We start from the raw sequence: 21,587 nt of genomic DNA, 5'->3' as shown, positions 1-21,587 counted from the left end.
CATGTTGCAATGCACAAGGGTACATCACATACTGCACACATATAGTGGGTCCTCTTTTCTTGGGCCTTTGTGCTACATTTCGTATATCGTCTATAGTTGGAAACCATCTTTGGCATATGATTTCCCACATTGGTTAAGCGTATATCATCCGGAACTGCACATCGTTTTGCTTGGAACCTAGCAGGACGGCCTTTCCTTTTTCGAGGAATATCCGTCTATTAGTTGACGAGCTAATGCTATACGGAATGTTAGCTGGTCTAAACTTCTGTTTCTTATGTTGACTTGTAACAGTATAAAACTATTTACGATGCCAAGATCAATAAGAAAATCAAAAATACGATGCCACCATTCTACAGATCTTCTTCCTATTTGGTATCTTTCTTTTCTTTGATCGAAGAAATCAACCCCTACCCTGATATCGTTATATACTGCAACAGCTTTAGGGCAAGGTACTTCTGTTTTAGTACCATCCTTTTGTGTATGATTTACAGATGTAATAATCGCTGAATTGTGTGCAGTAGTCAACAATGTAACAGCCTTTTTGTCCATCCACTTTATTGCAGCAACACCTTCCTTAGTTATGAACACTGATTCCCCTCTTTGTAGTTTGTTATTAGCCTTCAGCATTGGTGGAAGATCCTTCCTTTGCGGCCTCACAGTCCGCACAGAAAACAGACCACTTATAAGTAGACTTTTTGCGAGCCTAAAAGATGTCAAATAGTTATCATAGGCTATAAGATGACCTGTCTGTTTCACATCTTCTGTTAGTTTAGTTTGTTTCCCCTAAGCTCAATATTTTACCCTTATTATCAGAAGTTTCTTTTCCACAATAAATTTCAAATTTTTGAATATATCCAGTCTTAGAGTCTGCTAAACACCACACCTTGTAACCTCTTTGTATAGGCATCATTGGCATATACTGCTTCAATGAAGTTCTCCCTTTGAAAGCTATCATACATTCATCTATTCATAATGTTGACAAAGGTTTGTAGACTTTAGGTATGGAATCATTGAGCTGTGAGAGGATTGGTCTGACTTTATAATAAATAAATAAAATATAAACAAAATAATAACTTACGTTTGTAAATATTTGAAAGATACAATTTTTCACACGTAACACATCCAACTTCAGTACTACGGTTTACTGCAAACCTTCATCAGTTTGCTTTCCATTACACTTCAAATCATGTCATTTGACTAAACAATAGTTAGCTTCATTTTATTCCTTTGTTTTCCTTCAAGTTTGCTCCTCCAAATTGGCCCTTGATCAAGAATTAAATTATTTAAAAGCGGCATCCATTGACTGGGGCTTTTCACCCAACATTATTAAACCAAGCAATTAAAAAAAATATCATCTCAACACACCAAAAGGCACTGTCTTGTTTTAGGAGATTATAAGATTCTGTTGTTATTGCTTTCTCTTTCCATCAATTAGCTATAAAAATCAACGTATTTTACAGAAATTTAACTTTCAGGTCATTTATTCTATCAATAAAATTCCCATTCCATACTTAAGGATACCTTACAGGATATTAATTCCTATGGTATTTACAGGATTCCTTACCAATGTGGTTTAATTTACATTAGTCAAACTAAGAAAACCTTAAAAATTTCGCAAAGAAAATAAGGCATATGTTAGGAAAAAAGGAAACACAAAATCCTCTGTTGCCCAGCACTGTTGGTCCGAAAATCACACATTACATTTTTTTGCAGAAAAAATTATTCAAAAAACATCTTCCATTGATGAATTAGATTTTCTAGAGGTGATTCACATTCAAAAAAATCTTTCTGTTTTAGTTAACGGCCCTAATTCTAAACTATCTTCACCTTCAGCCCTTAAGGAAATTATGTTTTAGTTTTCTTGTTTCACAAACAGATGCTGGCAGTAGCTTAACTCCTGTCCAGCCATTTTTATCTTATCTCATTCATTTGCATTTTGACAGCTGAGAATGATAGTTCGATAAAACCATTGGAACTAGTTCTGTGAAAATTTGCATATATAGCACTGATTTTTTGTTTTTTGACTTCAAGTTAATTTTTGCTGGGCATGTTATTCGAACATAAACAAATTCTAGTATTATTAGCAGTTAAAAAATACTGCTGGTGAATAAAAGTAGGTTATTAAATCTATTTATTTATGTACCATAAAAGTTTCTAATCTGTATGTATTAGTAATTCATACTTATGCATAATATTAATACAGTTTTAACTACAAGGTAACCAAAAAAGGGCTTGCAGTTTCTGATATGACATTGGAAGAGTGAACCCCAACATAAAAATAGTCACCAAACCTGGCAATGAAGATAGGTCATTGGACATTGATCCAAGAGTATAAAAGTGCTTTACATTGGTACTTCAAACATAACTCACACAGTGACTGATTGAAATGGATACGTCATAGGTGTTCATTGGAAAATGTTTGCTGTATGATTTTAAAGTGTGCCTGTCAGCAGCAGAATTAAGTCGCCGAATTTGCCAGGCATTTGGGGATGGTGCTGTTAACGAGTGAACCACTAGGCAATGGTTCCAGAAGTCAGGGGATATATCTCTTAGTGATGCACCATGCAGCGGTTGGCCACTAGCGCTGGATGATGAGGCCCTGAGACATAGAGAGTGACGGTAGCCAAACATGCGGTGAGCTTACTACACACTTCCAGGTATCCGATGAAATAATCAGACTCCATTTGCACCGTATAGGAAAGGCATATAAGCTGAGCAAGTGGGTACCCCATTCACTGTCTGATGCAAACAAGCAACAGCATGTCACTGCCTGTTTGTCATTGCTTACTCAGCACCGCAATATTTGATCAAGTACTCACCAGCAATGAAAAGTTGGTCCAGTATGACACACTCATGTGCTCCAGACATTGGTTGTCACCACTGGACCCTGTGCCTCACACTGTGAAACCTTCCCTCCACCCATGCAAGATCATGCTTTGTATCTGGTAGACTAGTCGCCAAGTGGTGCACTATGAGCTCCTGCTAGTGGGCCATCACAGCAGGCCTGTATTTGCAGCAGTTGGAACACGTGCATCAGGCACTGATGCATAAAGAGCCAGCATTGGTCAATCGTAAGGGTGTACTCCTCTTCCATGTGAGGCCCCATGCAGCTCGAGAGGCCTGGGACACCATCCAGCAACTGGGCTGGAAGACGCTACCCCATCCACCATATTCCCCAGACCTCGTGCCAACAGACTACCACCTATTCCATTCCATGGGTAACCATCTTCGTGCGAAATCCTTCAACAACCGGTCAAACCTCAAAAAGGTCCTCACAGACTTCTTTGCGTCCAAGACGCCTGAGTTACACCACGATGGCATCACACAGCTAGCCACTCATTTGCAAAAGACACTGGATGCCAATGGTGATTACTTTGAGGATTAGCGGTGATTATTATTTGTTTTATGACTTTTTCTTAATTGTTCAAAACGGTAAGAATGTTTTTGGTTACCTTATAATTGCAGACTCTCATACATAGAGTAACTGAAAACAGAAGTAATTATAACACTATTAAAATCTATTAATAATGTATCAAACCCACCTTTGTTATAGGAGGTTCTAAGGTCATTGCATGAAATTTTGCAAAAGATTGTCTTCGGTTAAGACCAGCTATATAAAAATAAAGAGAGATCTGATTAGTTTGCAAAGACTTTTGTGTCCCCAAAATTAATAAAATAAAGAGGTTAAATTATGCACTACACTTATGAAAAATATTCCAAACCGTATGCAGCCATTTATAAAAAATTAATACCCAGATCTTAAATGATAGTAAATTATAAATGCGCTTCGAAGCAAAGGCTGAAAAATAATGAAGAAATTGACGTAATATGCATTACTTCTTTTATAATTAGTATATGTGCTACTTTTTACTTGAAAAAATTGAAAAATAATAAAAGAAGAAAACTGATTAATGATAATAAGAAAAAGTTATGGTAAAATAATGAACAAAAACTATAGATGTTAAAAGATGGAAGAATTTTGTATGCCCCAAACAGAACCAGAATATTCATGTGCTTGATTTAAAAAGCTTATAAAAGCTGGAGGAAAACATCTCAATTCAGTTGTTGTTTGGATAACCGTTGTTTACTGTAGCAAATTCGCAATGAAATTAGATTAGCTTTCTCTGTAATGAATTAAGTTCTGTTGAACGTTTTAGCAGTTTGAAAGGTAACTATAGTGAGATATTACAATATTGTACTAATATCTCCGAGGAAATTTCAGCATATTATATTTATTCATTGTGATAAAAATAAATTTTATTCACTTTTCACCAGACTTGTGCATTTAATTTATAATGAACTTGCACGCACACTATCATGTATACATACGGGTTCGTAATAATGCCATATGTATGACATCATGATTTAAATTTAATGTAATATAACAACTTTTTTCCAATATCAATAAAAGAATTAAAATGGCAATAACATATCATGTCAATTACCCTAACTTGAAACAAAAAAGTTGTCAACAGCAGCTATTTATTTAAAATGCTGCCATTAACGAAAAATTTTCAACATATAATGATTTACATGCAACTGCATGCTGTCTTCAGTGTCAGACTATGACCATATATAATAATGATATGTTTAACATTTGGCAATGCTAATTTTAATCCACATTTTGTAAAGCTTACAAATGTTTGATTAACAAACTCTATGATTTGAAAGCGAGTAATGGTAACATTTTTCAAAATAACACATTTTTATCTCCAGATCAAAATGGCTTCCCATGAATTTCTGGAATCGGGGGTACCTCTCTCAAAACTCTACTAACGGCCATTCCGGAGAAGATGATATTACAAACAAATAGATGCGCACAGATTTTAAGAGTACAGATTGTAGAGAATATAGTTATATTGCTTTCCTTCTTTTAAACTAAATTTCTTCAGTAACTAGCTAATTATACCAAAAGGTGATGCAAAGCAATGGTCTTTAATCACCCTAAGGAATAATTTAGAAGTTGATACCTGTTGATAATTTAGAAGGATGGATACATTCGACCATCTTATTGCATATTAATTATTTTGCACAAATGGCATTATATTTACCATTTCCAGGAAAATCGAAAAGTTAAACACTTCAGATATTTGTGTTTTAATGAAACTGCCACATACAATAACACCACAAATACAGAAATGCATAGAACTGTGGGAACTACAGTTAAAGAATTTAAATATGTAACATTTTAATTATAGTTATATCCATTTGAGAGTGTTTTGTCTTAGAACTGTAATATATGACTCTGCTTTCGAGTTATCACTACTCATAATTAAGCACTATGTTAACCTGTCACTAAATGAAATGATTTATAACCTGAAAGAAGCTATTTTGTTAATTTCAGGCACAATAGATTACTGGATGATGGCATAGCCTACTTAACTGCTCCTACTGTCAACGGTTCCAACCTTCAATTTTTTGAAAGAATAAAGAAATAAGCCATCACTCTTACTGTGAATGGTCATTCATATTCTGGACATGAAAATTTGAGGTTTGTCACTGTGAGGGCTGCAGGAAGGTAGAATAGAGATCATTCAACAACACTCACAATGTTAAAATATAATGTCTGATGATTTATATCAACAGCTCCTACAAAAGCTACACAAAGCTTGCTTTATAGCTTTGTGTTTACATCTTAATTTATTTGCAGGCAGTGAGGATGATAGTATTTGGAACATTTAAATTTATAAGAAATACAGCTAGATGCACCATCGGGGGGGGATTAAACATGAAAATAAAAGAGAAGCACATCAATATATCCCCACATTATTTTGAAATTATTACACAAACTTTATTTTGAAAAATTTCAGAATTAATTCTGTTACTTCAGAACAGACATTCCAAGGCCATTCCACTTCCAAACTTTTGTAAAAAAGAAAAAGTTTGAATGCTCTAATTTGCTAAAAATCCTCCAATTCTTTCTGTGCAGTGATGATGAAATTTCCATGATTTTATGTAATTTAAACTAATTTTTGTATTAACTGCAAATATTTTTCAATATACGAGATACCACTCGGTGCCAAATATAAATGTTAGTATGAAATATAACTAGAGATAGAAAGTGTAATACTAAGAAATATACAGCTTCATGAAAAAAGTAAATTCAGAAATTCATGCGTAACTAACTATTCCAATCGATAGTTGTATAATGATTGATTCTTAACTTCAGATGACAGAATACATCAGCATAAGCTCTTGACAGCAGAAATGAATAAACGGAATAACTGTCAGAAAAAGAATGTGGTAACCTTCAGCATTTGTTCTGCAACATTTCATCTGGCGCCATTCATTGAAGTGCTGTTTTAATGATTTGTTAGCATTAAAATTTCATTCTATTTTCTGAACAAAATCTTTCTATTCAAATTTATTAAAATCTTTCTTATGAAAGAATTTCATTCCCATTGTTCATCATTTAACATTTGCCAAACTAGTACATGAATAAAAAGCAAATAAAAATATTAAAAAATTATTGGATGTTTATGCTTTACAGATATTAGCAATCATATTACTATATAGCTAGTCATAAGGTGTTGGTGTATAATTAAGATTAGCACTTAATTAACTGAAAAGTACCTATCTGTATTTCAGTACAGTGCAAATTTACAAATTCTTGAAATGTTTACAAACTTTATGAATACCTTGTGCATTATGCTTCATTGGATTATTACATGCTAAAAGTCTTACTGTGCAGTAACAGCCATATGTTAAGAAAAAATTATATTTAAAACCATCAAGAAATAAAATTGCTATTTTAATCAGAAACTACTCTTCAGCTTAGACAAGCATCTATAAGATCTGGCTAGAATATTCATTCTTACTTTTTTAAGATGCAGGGGGGAAAAAAGAAGTTAAACTTGAAAATGAAAGACAGGAATGCAAAAAAATCTATCCCTACATTATTTTGAAATTATAAAATTTATGAACTACATCATGCTTTAGAAAATATTTCTGATGAATAATATTTTGAAATTGTTAAACTGTATTTTGAAAAACTGCAGAATTTATTAAAAATATTTCTTAATAAATATTTGTGATTTTCTAAGGTAAAAGATTTCAGTATATATATAATAAATAAAGCAAATGAGGTAGCAAGCGAGGATTTCATTAAATATATAATAAATGCAAGTGAGGTAGGAGATGTGCATAAAAAAGATATGATTTTGTGCTGGCATTCACTTAAATGTAAATGGGTACATACTTTCACCACCCAAGGAACGAACATCGACTGAACCTTTTCTTGTGGGCTTGACTAATGGAAGCATGTCTATCAAAGTAAAAATAAAACAAAAACTGCCAAACTTCCAAATTTAAAATAAAGAATACTAGATAATGAAAAAAAAAAAAAATACTTAAAGAATTAATGGAAATTAAGACCAAATTTTACTTTGCACAATTCTATTTTTAATTATAAAATGTGAAAGTTCAAGGCATTATAACAGGTATAAACGGCAAGAATTGGAAATTGAGAACATTTTAATAAAGTTAAGTATCTGTGGATTCTTTCAGAACATAAAACATTGGTTGTAATAATCATGTGAAGGGAATTATTTCAATTTACTTCAACTTTATTTATAATAATAGTATTAGTTTTACTTTGCATTTAAAACTTATATTATCATAAGCACTGACCGTAGTAATTGTGTGAAGGTAATAAGTTCATTTATAACAGTATTTAGTTTTACTTTGTATTTAAAATGTATACTATCATACATAAAAACTAGTTAAGTTTGCAAGTTACTTTATCGCACAGTTTTAATACAATTATATGAAAAATTGGAGGAAAATGCTAGAATTCTAACAAAGTAAAAATTAGTCCATACTGCAAAATTTCAACATCAATATTTGAAAAAATAAACTAAAAATTTGAAGACAAAAAGTATTAAAAATAATGAATCCTCATGCAAAATTAAATTTTATGAAGGAAAATATTTAATATTGTTACTGAAAATGATGAACATAAGCAGTTCAATAACATTCCAAAGCAAAACAAACACACAAACAAAATATAACAAAATTCTTTACTGAGAAGTTCTCTAAGTGAGTGAAATTCAGTATAGCGATAATTTTGTGCAAATTTCACAGAAAAAAAAAAAAAAAAAATTGTGCATTTGTCAGATTTTAAAAACTACCAACCTAGAGTTTAAAAAGCTTTTAAAATCAGCCTTTATCTGTTTTACTTCTCAAAGATTGAAATTACAGTGACAAACATTAGACAATATGTTTGTGTACTGCTTTCTATCCTACGACAGAAAATGACCGTATGCTTATTATAACTATGTTTCAAAATTCATTATCAGATAAAATATTTCTTGAATAGTTGCAGACTAACTGTTCAAGTTCAAGAAATATATGAACTAAATTAGGCCTTATGAAGTTTGGCATCACGGGGTGAAATGAGTTGAACTAACACTTTGAAAAGTGAGAATTTTCCTACTGCCTTATGCGTTGCATTTTTGTGTCAAGGTTATTCCCATTTTGGGTGAGTTTTGGCGAACTTGGTGTACTTTTGTAGCAAAAAGGAGAAGTGTGGGTCTCTCGGCCTCTTTTTTTTGCTCTTGGCTCAGCTATTTCTCTTACCTCAATCTTTGTCGCTATGCCGCTGATTTCACTGAGGGGCAATTTTGCCCAGTGGTGGTGCGAGGGCACTAGGAACATAGTATAGTAATTGCTTCAAATAAAAATCTATTTGTTTAAATCATCGCAACAGCCTAATTTTTTGCTAGAAGAGCTTACAGAAGAAGAAAAATTTAGTCATGTCTTTAAAGTCAACCCAGAGTATTTTTTATCTCTTCAGACAAAACGAAAATGGTTTCTACGGAGGTGCATATTATCCATCTTATTTCCGTTTTAAACAGGATTCTCAAATTCCGCCTGGCTTATCGTTTTCTCAAGTATGGAGGCTGCCGGATGTCTTCTCTCCATTGTTACCATCTGTTATAGTGAACGGAGGACTCATCGAAGAAAGCTGAGAAGTTTCAACACCATTTGAGTATTTGCCTCCTGTCCCTGCTTTGATCTCGGAGGTCGGCAGCCATTGTTGCTTGTCATAGGATCCAGTCAGCATTAGTGTCATGTCCATGTCTTCAGAAGTGATACAGATAAGTTTTTTTTTTTTGTTTTTTTTTTTGTATTACTCTCAACTTTTTGACTAACGCATACCACCTAAAGAAAAATTGAAAACCTTTAAAGCACCACCACTACAAAGTACTACTACCATCCCCTCTCGACCAAAGCTCAGATCGCATAAATTTATGAGTGTTAGAGAAAAAACTCAATCCAGATGTTGGGGTTTTAATTTTTGAATTTAATAGTTAAAAATACTTTGCTTCTTTCCATATCATCTATTTTTCTTTAGCGTACCACTGATTGAGAACGATTAGTGAGTAGAATGGTTCAGTTAAAAAAATTTATTTCACCAGTTGTAACTTAAGAAATAGTGAATCAGCAGTTCCTTTATTAATTCTAGGTGAATCCTAGTTAAGCAAAATAGTGGAGGAATTTAAGATTAATTTGCTAGTTAAGGATTCTTCTTATGGTTGTTGGTTTGAAATAACAGTATTTTTGTTAAATTGTTAATTATGTGCAATATCATTTTATTGAAATTTGCTCTAGGTTGAATGAAAAAAAATATGAAGGGAAAATATAAATCTATTTAAGTTTCTGTACTTGATGTTGTTCTATCCCCTACTGCTCCGAAGTTGGGCTGTCTAAAGGCAGTATTAAATTTGTGCAATATTAAGTATTTTATATTTTTATAATCATCTAGTAAGATCAGTAGTTATATTGAAAATATTGCCTTTCTTAAGTATGTATTAGAATGTAAAAATGAATGGCAACTCAGTTTTTGTTGTTAAGATTTAAAAGAACTCTGTATTAACTCACGTCTGGGAAATTTAGAAGTTATATTGTTAACTGTCTAACTCATAACCTGCTCTAGTGAAAAATAAATCCAAGATAATCTTAAAATTTAAATGTTTTATTTATATATTAGGCTGTTTGATTTTATTAACTTTGTTCATGTTTTTTACCAGCTATCATTTGGGGTTGTTTGGTTACTTATTTGAAATTTGAAAATTCACAACACAATTAACAAATTCATATATTTGATTCATATTTGGTTAATTTAACTTGTTTTTGTGTCTTCTCCAAAAGGCACGTACAACAGAGGTAAATAATATGGATATGCACTTTACAATGAAGTTACATTTTATCTTTAACAGTGATCTATATTTCAAATTACTGAAAATACCAAGGTCAGTGGCAGAATCTTTAAATCTTTCAGTATGAATATTTTCTTTTCAGTTTAAGGTAGTTGAAACTGTATTGCTTATATGTTATTTCTGTTTATATGGCCTGTATACTTACTATATCTTTATTGGTTTTAATACTATCTTAAACAGTAAGAGCAGTCTCGTGTGATATGATAGATTGCTTTGAAGGCCTAAGAAATGCTAAGATTTTTCACATATAAATTAATGGCAACTGCTTCTTCACTTTTGGCTTATAAAAGATTTAAAATGAATCCTATACTTTTGCAAAGCAAAGGAAGTATTTCAACTGAGTTCTTTATATAAATTTCTAAAACCAAACTATATAGGATTAAATGTACATGAGCAGAAGTTTCAGTTTAACAGCTCTTTTAAGTTAATTTTTCACTTCAAACGTTATTGAAATTAAGTACAAATTTTTCATTCTAGTGTGTAAATCCCCTGTTCATTTTTCTACATTTTTCCTGTTATGTTAGCAAAAACAAAAGAATACTCCACTAGAATTTCTATAAAAATAACACTTCAACATGGGTATGGCAACATGGTCTTATGAAGTATTAAAGAAACCAAATGATATATATTTCTATCTTTACTATCATGGGAATCATTTTCACGTGGACAAAAACTGCATGATTTTCAATTTTATTATTAGACTACACCTTTACAGCATGTATGACAAGTAAAAATAATCTACAATAGCAAACTGCACCCTAGCAACATTAAGAATTGCAATCAAATATACATTAGAAGAAATAAATTTGTGAAGTCAAAAAGGTATGATTGCCCAAAAATAAAATAAAACCTGTATGTAATAAAAGACTAGATTAAAAGAATTTCTGGATGTAATCTCAGAATAAGCTGGAATTTTTTGAAACAGTAAATTTGGCTGGAGGGAAAGAAACTGATTTTAGCTTTATATTTTGCTTTAAAAAAGTTACCAAAATTTAATATTTATTAAGTAATATTTTGTTTGAGGAATACACTTGAGGGTGCTTTTTACTATTCCCCCTTTCACTGCTCAGAGGTTATGCTTTATTTTTTCCTTCTACAGCAACTATGTCTTTTCATCTTCACAAGTTCAATCTTTCACTGATTCACAATAATACTTTACTTTACTTTTTAATTTTTCATATGTTTTAACACTAATGAAAACTGAAAAAATACAAGTTAAAACAGACAAAAGAGAACTTCTAAAACAAAAATTTAACAAAGAGTAAATTCTAAAAAGATACCCGTGGTATCAGAAGCAAATGGCTTCTCACTGAAAGGGCATTCATTCACATGAACCAGATGCTCAGCTGAACTGGAAGAAAAAAAAAAAAAAAAAAAAAAAAAAAAAAAATTGTAGGCTTGGCAGTAAATTCACTTGAAATCATTACAATACATGTGGAAAAAAAATTTTAGAAATTAGAAACATGCGCAATTTAAACTTAATAGCTGTTTTTTAATGTTCAGTTCATAGCTGAAAATATCAATTCACTTGCAATAAGCTGAATATAATGAGAAAGATTTTCAAATTAAAAGATAAAAAAACAGAAAGTGTTAAGCTTGCACAGTCGGAGAATAAAACAAGAGCAAAAATATTTTTCATGGGCATACTTTCTACAAGAATAATTGTTTATATAAGAGCATATGGGAATGAAAGACAGTAAACAGATATGTGCAATATGTATGTCATATTTTTGGAATAGAAACCTATGTTTGTGAAACAGTTATGATAATTTTTTGGGGTAAAGGTTAAGGGCAGTTTCACATTTCATAGAAATTAGCTTGGAATTAGTTTATAGTTTTTCATCTTGCAAGAAGTTTTTGTTATGCTGTATAATTTCTGAAACAGTCTATAACCTACTTTCAACATACCCTGCATATGTCTCTACAGGAAGAATTCTACTCCACAGAGGCAAGTTCTCACCAGATTTCCTTTTGTGGAAAAGGGTTCCTTCCCATTCCTATGATAATTATAAAACACAGACTATTGTTATTATAAAACACAGACTATTGTCAAACTATTGTTATTAAAAGCCAGTAGGGAAAGCTAAAGAAATTTAATGTACCCAAATTTATTTTAATATGATGGATAAATCCTTTCTTACAAAATACATAAAGAAGATTTTAAGTTTAGTTAAGTGTATTAAAAAGAAAAACATGTTTTAACAATCGGAAATTTCTCAATCACATGCAAATAAAAATAAAATCAATAAGTTCTTAATAATGGCAGGTTTTAAATCAAAATTTTTGATCAGAAATCCAAATGCATGTAATCATTTTTTAAATTATATTTATACTATCATTTTCACTGTATCTTAAAATTTTATTTGTCTCAATATGATGCTTTATGGGCATCCCATAATTTAATCACATATGCTAAGAATATTTTGACAGCTAAAAAATTATTTTTAGTGCTATTAATTAGAATATATAATTAAGATAAAATAACATGCTGAACAATTATTAACTTAGAATTCAAACAACAAAAATCAGCGTTATATTTGCAAATTTTCACAGTACTAGTTTTGATGGTTTTACCGAACCATCATCCTCAGCTGCCAAAGTGCAAATGAACGAGATAAGATATAGTGATTAGATAAGATACGATAAGAATGGCTGGACAAGAGTTAAGCTACTGGCACCATCTATTGATGAAACAAGAACTAAAACATAATTTCCTTAAAGGCTGAAGGCAAAGATGGATTGGAATTAGGGTCATTAAATAGGAGAGAAAGATTTTTTTTTAATGTGAAATGCATCTAGAAAATCTAATTCACCAATGGAAGAGGTTTTTGAATAATTTTGGCTGAAGAAAATTGAAAGTGAGATTTTCGGACCAACAATGCTGGGCAACAGAGGACTTCGGTGTTTCCTTTTTTCTAACATATGCCGCTTTAAGGAAATTATGTTTTAATTCTCGTTTCATCGATAGATGGTACCAGTAGCTGAATCCTTGTCCGGCCATTCTTATTGTATCTTATCTCGTTTATTTGCGCTTTGGCAGCTGAGAACGATGGTTCGGTAAAACCATCGAAAGTGTGAGGAGGATTCTTTACTTGCAATATTCCTTAAAGAGTTCTTAACATGCATTTTAAATATTAATACAGTCAAATACTGAAAATCCGCCGACCTGAAATCCGCGTTGCCTCTCAGAATATAAACATTCAGTTTATAGGTTCTGGAAACCACAACATTGAGTATGAAGTATCGAAGAAAAAAATACTTACCGAATAATGACGTCATAATTACCAAACAATAATGAGTCAAAACGGAAATATCAAATTATTGATATAAAAAAGTTAAAAAAAATAAGATAAAATAAATAAGATAATTTTTTTCCCCTCTAATCTGCATCGAGGTAAAAAAGCAGACGATTCACTCAACTCTTTGATAAAGTTCGCGATTTACGTTGTTGTATTTTCTGAGCTTTGTTATTTCATTTCACGAGATTGTTTAGTTCTGCCTTTTTTTTTATCCAGATATTCTGTTGATAAATAAGGAATATTTTTTATTTCAGCCCTTTTTTAATACAATGACAGATAAGAAACGTACTCATGATTTTACTGCTTGCAACATTGAAAAACGTAAACACATTGCATTGATGGTAACGCAAAAAGTGTAAATTCTGCAAAAGATGGAAGCAGGTGCTACCCCTCGATTTATAGCAGAATGGTATGGAATTGCGACATGATTGTGTATGATATACAGAAAAATAAAGAAAAGCTGTTGAAATTTTACAGCAACAGTGATTCACACCAGAATCCGAAACCGAAAATAACTAACATCAGAATCCGAAACCGGAAATCTTTGCATGAGGCGAAATCAGAAAACCTTGATGCTGTGTACATATAATACAATGCATAATACAGTCAAAAGTTGTTAATTCGGACACCCATAAACCGGAATAATCTAGAATTAGGACCTTAAAGCTACAAACTTTCTGCGCATGCGTCTGGCATTCACGCGTGCGCATAAGACCTTTACCGCTGCGAATATACGTGTGCGCAAGCGCATAATACGTTTACGCATGCACGTTTAATGTATAACAGATGGTATAAGCTAAGCTAAAATTATCTAATTCCGTTAACGTTGCAGATTGCGTTGTTCCTTAATCTTCGAATTGGATCCGGCTTATTATTTTTTTCAGACTTTTAGAGCAGTTTTATAAAAGTAAGTTTGAACTTTCGATCATGTCAAATAGAATTTCTGATATATATTTACTAATATGTAAAGGATCTACAAAGCGAAAATATGTTTTGAAATCCGAAATCTGCTTATCAATTTCACGCTGCTCTGTGGCAGGGGGGCACGCTGCTCTGCGGCAGGGGGACGCCGCGCGCGTCCCCCCCTGCCGCAGAGCAGCGTGAAATTGGAAGTTGATCTGTCAGCACTATCCTTATCTTCAGGGCAGATGTTTTTATTTTATTTGGCTTATAATTCCTTACTAAATGTAGTATTTCAACTTGATATACTCCGTCTTTGATATGATTTAAAGTTCCTCATCATCATAATTCGTTTCCGATAGTGAAGAAAGTGACAGAGAGGTTATTGAAAACGAAAACATTTTGATTGACAAATTAGTCGGTATTCTCCACACAGCAATTATAGGACTTGAACAGCGGAACTTTGTAACTAAACAAGAAATTATGTATGTTTAATAGAATTAAAGAGAAAGTATTATCACATGAAACGAAGCAACTTAAAACAACTTACATTGAAAGAGATGTTTAATAAAGTAAAGAAATAAATATTAAGCTTTTTTTTTTTTGTAAATTTTGATACCCTTTAGATCATAATTGTTTTTTATTTCATAAATTATGGTTTCATATTTTTAATTTTGTAATTTCTGCATGTCATCTTACCAGATTTAAACTGATGATCTATAATCCGGAAAAATCGATAATCCGGAATCGCCAAAGTCCCGACGAGTCCGGATTAACGACTTTTGACTGTATAATCAATTTATATATGTAATAATAATTTAATGCATATAATAAATTATTGCAATAATGTATATAATAATTTAATTAAATGTATCTAATACGTCTTATTTATTTTGCACTTTTAGTCCGAATATTATGCTTTATCTTTTCTGTCCTGAAATCCACAAAACCCTAAAATCCGCACAACCTCTGGTCCCAAGCTTTGCAGATTTCTGAAATTTTACTGTATGTAAATTACTGTTTTCTATTTGGCTGTCTTTCAAAAAAAAAAAAAATTTTTTTTTCCTCTCAAGGATTAGATTTCTCCTTAAGGCATCACCTCGGAAGCAGTCTAACAGCATCTGATCCAAAAGGAAATCTGTTATCCTAACTGACACACCTGATAAAGAAGCATTGGGGAAAAAAATTCAGAAAAGAAAAAGAAGAGATAAAATGGATGGAGAAGAGGATTTTGAACTCAGATACAGATTCTGAAACAGAAAAGAGGTTTTGCTTGCAAAGATGCTTTACAACTGTGAATGAAGAAGAATCGATGCAATGCATAGATGCAAAATCTGGGCACACATTAAATGTATGACAGAAAGCAATCTATCATTTGTTTGTGTTAACTGACATTCTAATTGAGACTGACTTTTTATGTGGATTGGTTAATTAATTTTATCTTTGTTTTACTATAAATTGCTTGATATTATTCAGTGTCACTACATCAAAAAATAAAAATCATCAATTTTTTTTTTTAAATATTGTTGTTTTTATTTTTACAACTTGCCCCAGGCCTGTTAAAATTTACCTTAAGTCCCAGACAAATTCTAACAGTGAAATAGTTTGGGTAAAATACTTTTTTTTTTTTTACTAAAATCAACAAAATTGCCAAATGCTTGTTTTGTGAGTATGATGAAGGAATAGTTATGCTATGAAAAAACAGGAGTTACAATCAAGGAATTGTAAATATATTTAAAATAAAAACATTGTTTCAAAAATTGTTAAAACTAGCTTCCCTACTTAGGAAATGTAATACACATAAAATTATTCTCAGCCTTCAGCAGCACAACAAGCTTTTCAAAGACATATTAATAACAATATTTTTATTATAATAAAGAAAAAATTAAACTGAAGACTCATAGCCAATTGGGAAACAATATCACTGTGAATAAGGTCATAGACCTTGAAAAGAAACAGATCAGCCCAAATGTGTTTTATCCTTTACTTGTGTATTTCAAAAACCTTACCCAATCCCAGCCAAAGAAGTAGGAATGATTCGGAAAATTTCACTATTATTTGCTATAGCTACACTTATAACTTTCAATTTATATAGCTATTTCTGCTGTGAAAAATTTGGCTAATAAAGTGAAATGCAACATTTCTTAGTCAACTTTGATTTCAACAGAATCATCCAATGATATGAGCTTTTTTAAAGCTCTAAGAGTGCATCTGAAAATTCAACTTCTCTTTTGGAGGAAGTTAAAAGCTCATACAATAGCAGTTGAAAGTTTCCAATTAAAGTAAAAAATAATCATTACCATGATTATTTTAAAAAGCACGGATTATTTATTGAAATATGGCACTGAAAATATGACAATGTAGACTAGAAGAGAAACACGCTAATGTGACAATCAAAATCGTAAAAAACAACCTTATATTTAGCATAGGTATAATGAAACACTCAATCGATTTCGAGGGCAGCTAAAGGTCCCTCCTCATCAGGAGAAAGAAATACATAGAAATAAGAAAATAGGAATCACAGAAACACGTGGTGCTTATCAGCACTGCACGTGGTTATAACTAGATTTTTAATCAGAGTTGCACTGGCCGCCTACTTTTACTGAGCCAGGCTGTCTGATCAAGCATAAAGAAATATTAGCGAAGTTAAAATAGGGAGCGAGGGGCAAATGCACATTACGCTCAAAATCTGAACTTCAAATAATGGAAAGCAACCACTGAACGGATTTTTATACCCTCTGGTAGTACCAAGTGCGAGGAGGTAACGCCATCTATCGGCAAAAATAATTGAATTAAGACAGTAGAATTTTAAAGGCATTAGGAAGGACTGGATTGGACTTCAAATCATTAACTAAACTTTCTAAATCTTTGTGAATGTGAAAAGCCTCAAGAAAATCCAATTCGCCTATGGAAGAAGCCTTTTGGATGATTTTTGCAGACCCAAAATCAAAATTATGGTTAAAAGTCCAGCTATGATACGCTATTGAAGACTTGTTAATTTCCCCTTTTTTGACATAAGATTCATGTTCCTTGATACGAAACTTCAACGCTCTTTTTGTTTGGCCAATATATCTTAAACCACACTGACATGATATACTATAAATTCCCCAAGAATTCAAGACAGAAACGCAATCTTTTAGAATCGAAGGGTGAATTTTATTAATAGGGGAGAAACCGACTTGAAAATTGAATTTCTGGAGAATCCGTGCAATTTTATAGCTAACAGAAGGATAAAATGGAAGCACGACAAGGTCATTGATATTATTTCTAACAGTGGAATGTCTTCTTTGATGGGAATCTGAAAATTTTTTTTTTTTTTTTGATGGGAATCTGAAAATTTTTTGACGGCTTTATCAATAATCACGGGAGAAAATCCACGGTCAATCGCAACTGCTCTCAAATAATTAAATTCATTGGTAAGCAAAGATTCAGAGGAACAAACTTTTTTTTCAGAGGAACAAACTTTTAGCGCGCGGAAAACATAATAGTAAAAAGAAGCCATTTTTTGCTTAACAGGGTGGCATGACTTGGCATGGGGTGGTAAACAAACTGCAAAGGGTTTACGGTACACAGTGGTGCTAAAATCGGTTTCATTGCGGATTATAAGAATATCAAGGAAGGGGAGGGAATTGTTGGATTCAATTTCAAGAGTGAATTGGATGGCTGGATCAATTGAATTCATAATAGATAGAATCTCGGATAAATCCTCTTTATAACCGTCAAAAAGTGCGAAAGTGTCGTCAACATACCGAATCCAAAGACGAAAAGATAATTTATCAAATAATTCCATCTCAAAATAGTGCATATAAATGTCAGCAAGTACCGGACTGAGAGGATTACCCATAGCCAATCCTTCAACTTGACGAAAATATGCATTTTGGAAAACAAAGTGGGTTTGACTTAGAGAAACTTTAGTAAGCGAAACCAACTCATTAATTTCAGTATGTGTGAAGTGAAATTCCCGAAGCCTAGTTTCAAGACAATTTAGTGCTCCTTCGACCGGAACATCCGGAACATTAGTAAACAATGATTTGACATCAAATGAAACCATAATGGAACGAAGTGGGGAAATATTTTTAAGTTTATCAATGACTTCAACAGAATTTTTTACAGTGTGAATATTGTTATCAAGTAGAGGAGAAAATCTGGAAACTAAATATTTGGCCAAAGGATATGAAGCAGTACCTATGTTGGAAACAATTGGTCGAAAAGGAATACCGGTTTTGTGGACTTTTGGAAGAGCATAAAGTCTAGCGCAATTAGTAATAGGCGGAATAAGTGATTTCTTCAACTGAGTTGGCAGAATGTGGGAAGATTTAATAGCACTTTTTACTTTCATGAGGTCCGAAGTTGAAGGATCTTTAGGAATCGAGCAGTATGGGCCTTCATTTATTAATTTAGAGACTCCAGTAATATATGTGTGTTTGTCCATAACAACGATCTGACCGCCCTTATCAGCTTTAGAGATAATGATATTAGTATCAGAATGAATTTCACGTAAGATCTCATTTTCCTTTTTGCTAAGATTAGAACCCAAAGATTTATTGTTAAAATTAACGTTATGAGTAATTAGGTGGCGGATTGTATCCTTCTGCGTTTCCGAAATTTTGGAGAATTTAAAGGCTTTCTCTATAGGGGCGATGATTTGAGGAATTGAAGGTTTAGATGTCTTTGAAAAGTTGAAATTATATTTTAATACTTTTAACTGATCCTCCGAAAGATTCCTATTGGAGATATTAACGATGGAGTTAACGTTTACAGTGGGAAGATCAGCTAGATAATTGGGACTATCCGACTGGTGTGTGAGTTTTTGGAATTTAGAAATGAGCACATTTTTATGCCGCTGACAAACGGTATCAGTTCTAGACCAGGATGTATGTTCAAATGAGGAAAAATTTTCAGTGGAATTAGCAATTTTTAAATGGAGGTAATATAATTCAAATTCAATTTTAGATAAACGTTTGCGTGTGTCCCTTATAATGTGACGAAGAAGCGCCAATTTGAATTTATGCAAAATTTTTGAAACGTGAACGGAAGCTTTAAGGCTACATTTCACATGTATAAATTTGGGAATGAAATTTTGATGTTTGCATTTAAGTAGAAACTGTAGATGATTCAAGAATTTCGTACGCTTAAGGCGTAACTTACAAAATCGGTTCCTGTCAGTGGACATATTGTGAAAAGGGCACAAGCAAGAAACAGTAAAGTCCAAACAAGTAATTACTTATAACATGAAAAAAACACCAATAAATAATGAAGACAATTTTCATCAACAAATGACAAAAACATTCCAAAAGGAGAGAAACATCCAATACTGAAAACCAATAGCCACGTGGAAAGAAGCAACGAAAGTCAAAATCGTGCACGTGGTAAACCGAAAAAATATAGAATTACCTCGAAAATGCCGGTTGATAGCATAAACCAAATCCGAAAAAATGATGGCCACGTGGAAAGAAGTAAATAAAATGGTGCACGTGGTAAAACAATAAACAGTAAAATATTCTCGAAAATGCCGGTTGATAGCACAAACTAGACTAGAAGAGAAACACGCTAATGTGACAATCAAAATCGTAAAAAACAACCTTATATTTAGCGTAGGTATAATGAAACACTCAATCGATTTCGAGGGCAGCTAAAGGGCCCTCCTCATCAGGAGAAAGAAATACATAGTACTACATAAAATACATAGAAATACATCAGGAGAAAGAAATACATAGAATAATATGGACTTTTAACCATAATTTTGATTTTGGGTCTGCAAAAATCATCCAAAAGGCTTCTTCCATAGGCGAATTGGATTTTCTTGAGGCTTTTCACATTCACAAAGATTTAGAAAGTTTAGTTAATGATTTGAAGTCCAATCCAGTCCTTCCTAATGCCTTTAAAATTCTACTGTCTTAATTCAATTATTTTTGCCGATAGATGGCGTTACCTCCTCGCACTTGGTACTACCAGAGGGTATAAAAATCCGTTCAGTGGTTGCTTTCCATTATTTGAAGTTCAGATTTTGAGTGTAATGTGCATTTGCCCCTCGCTCCCTATTTTAACTTCGCTAATATTTCCTTATGCTTGATCAGACAGCCTGGCTCAGTAAAAGTAGGCGGCCAGTGCAACTCTGATTAAAAATCTAGTTATAACCACGTGCAGTGCTGATAAGCACCACGTGTTTCTGTGATTCCTATTTTCTTATTTCTATGTATTTCTTTCTCCTGATGAGGAGGGACCTTTAGCTGCCCTCGAAATCGATTGAGTGTTTCATTATACCTACGCTAAATATAAGGTTGTTTTTTACGATTTTGATTGTCACATTAGCGTATTTCTCTTCTAGTCTAGTTTGTGCTATCAACCGGCATTTTCGAGAATATTTTACTGTTTATTGTTTTACCACGTGCACCATTTTATTTACTTCTTTCCACGTGGCCATCATTTTTTCGGATTTGGTTTATGCTATCAACCGGCATTTTCGAGGTAATTCTATATTTTTTCGGTTTACCACGTGCACGATTTTGACTTTCGTTGCTTCTTTCCACGTGGCTATTGGTTTTCAGTATTGGATGTTTCTCTCCTTTTGGAATGTTTTTGTCATTTGTTGATGAAAATTGTCTTCATTATTTATTGGTGTTTTTTTCATGTTATAAGTAATTACTTGTTTGGACTTTACTGTTTCTTGCTTGTGCCCTTTTCACAATATGTCCACTGACAGGAACCGATTTTGTAAGTTACGCCTTAAGCGTACGAAATTCTTGAATCATCTACAGTTTCTACTTAAATGCAAACATCAAAATTTCATTCCCAAATTTATACATGTGAAATGTAGCCTTAAAGCTTCCGTTCACGTTTCAAAAATTTTGCATAAATTCAAATTGGCGCTTCTTCGTCACATTATAAGGGACACACGCAAACGTTTATCTAAAATTGAATTTGAATTATATTACCTCCATTTAAAAATTGCTAATTTCACTGAAAATTTTTCCTCATTTGAACATACATCCTGGTCTAGAACTGATACCGTTTGTCAACGGCATAAAAATGTGCTCATTTCTAAATTCCAAAAACTCACACACCAGTCGGATAGTCCCAATTATCTAGCTGATCTTCCCACTGTAAACGTTAACTCCATCGTTAATATCTCCAATAGGAATCTTTCGGAGGATCAGTTAAAAGTATT

At 32.5% G+C, this 21,587-nt stretch overlaps 1 protein-coding gene across 4 annotated transcripts in view; it reads right to left on the bottom strand.

Moving 5' to 3' along the window:
* Positions 1 to 21,587, bottom strand: part of LOC118198792 (high affinity cAMP-specific and IBMX-insensitive 3',5'-cyclic phosphodiesterase 8B-like) — a 419,321-nt gene that overhangs the window by 65,660 nt on the left and 332,074 nt on the right. For 3 of the 4 annotated variants that reach the window (XM_085815741.1, XM_085815740.1, XM_035370562.2), the window contains exons 8-11: positions 12,129 to 12,217; positions 11,501 to 11,571; positions 7,199 to 7,264; positions 3,543 to 3,610 (exon numbers count right to left, since the gene is read on the bottom strand). In XM_085815741.1, coding sequence (XP_085671867.1) covers positions 3,543 to 3,610; positions 7,199 to 7,264; positions 11,501 to 11,571; positions 12,129 to 12,217 — 294 coding nt within the window. The remainder of the gene's footprint in view (positions 1 to 3,542; positions 3,611 to 7,198; positions 7,265 to 11,500; positions 11,572 to 12,128; positions 12,218 to 21,587) is intronic. The other variant, XM_085815742.1, reaches the window with a different exon arrangement.

This window comes from Stegodyphus dumicola, chromosome 4 (assembly GCF_044657685.1).
Source record: "Stegodyphus dumicola isolate Sdum_Otavi_A_Nest chromosome 4, ASM4465768v1".
NCBI lineage: Eukaryota > Metazoa > Arthropoda > Arachnida > Araneae > Eresidae > Stegodyphus > Stegodyphus dumicola.
Note: the sequence above shows the minus strand (reverse complement) of the source record. Positions and strands in the feature narration are given on the sequence as shown.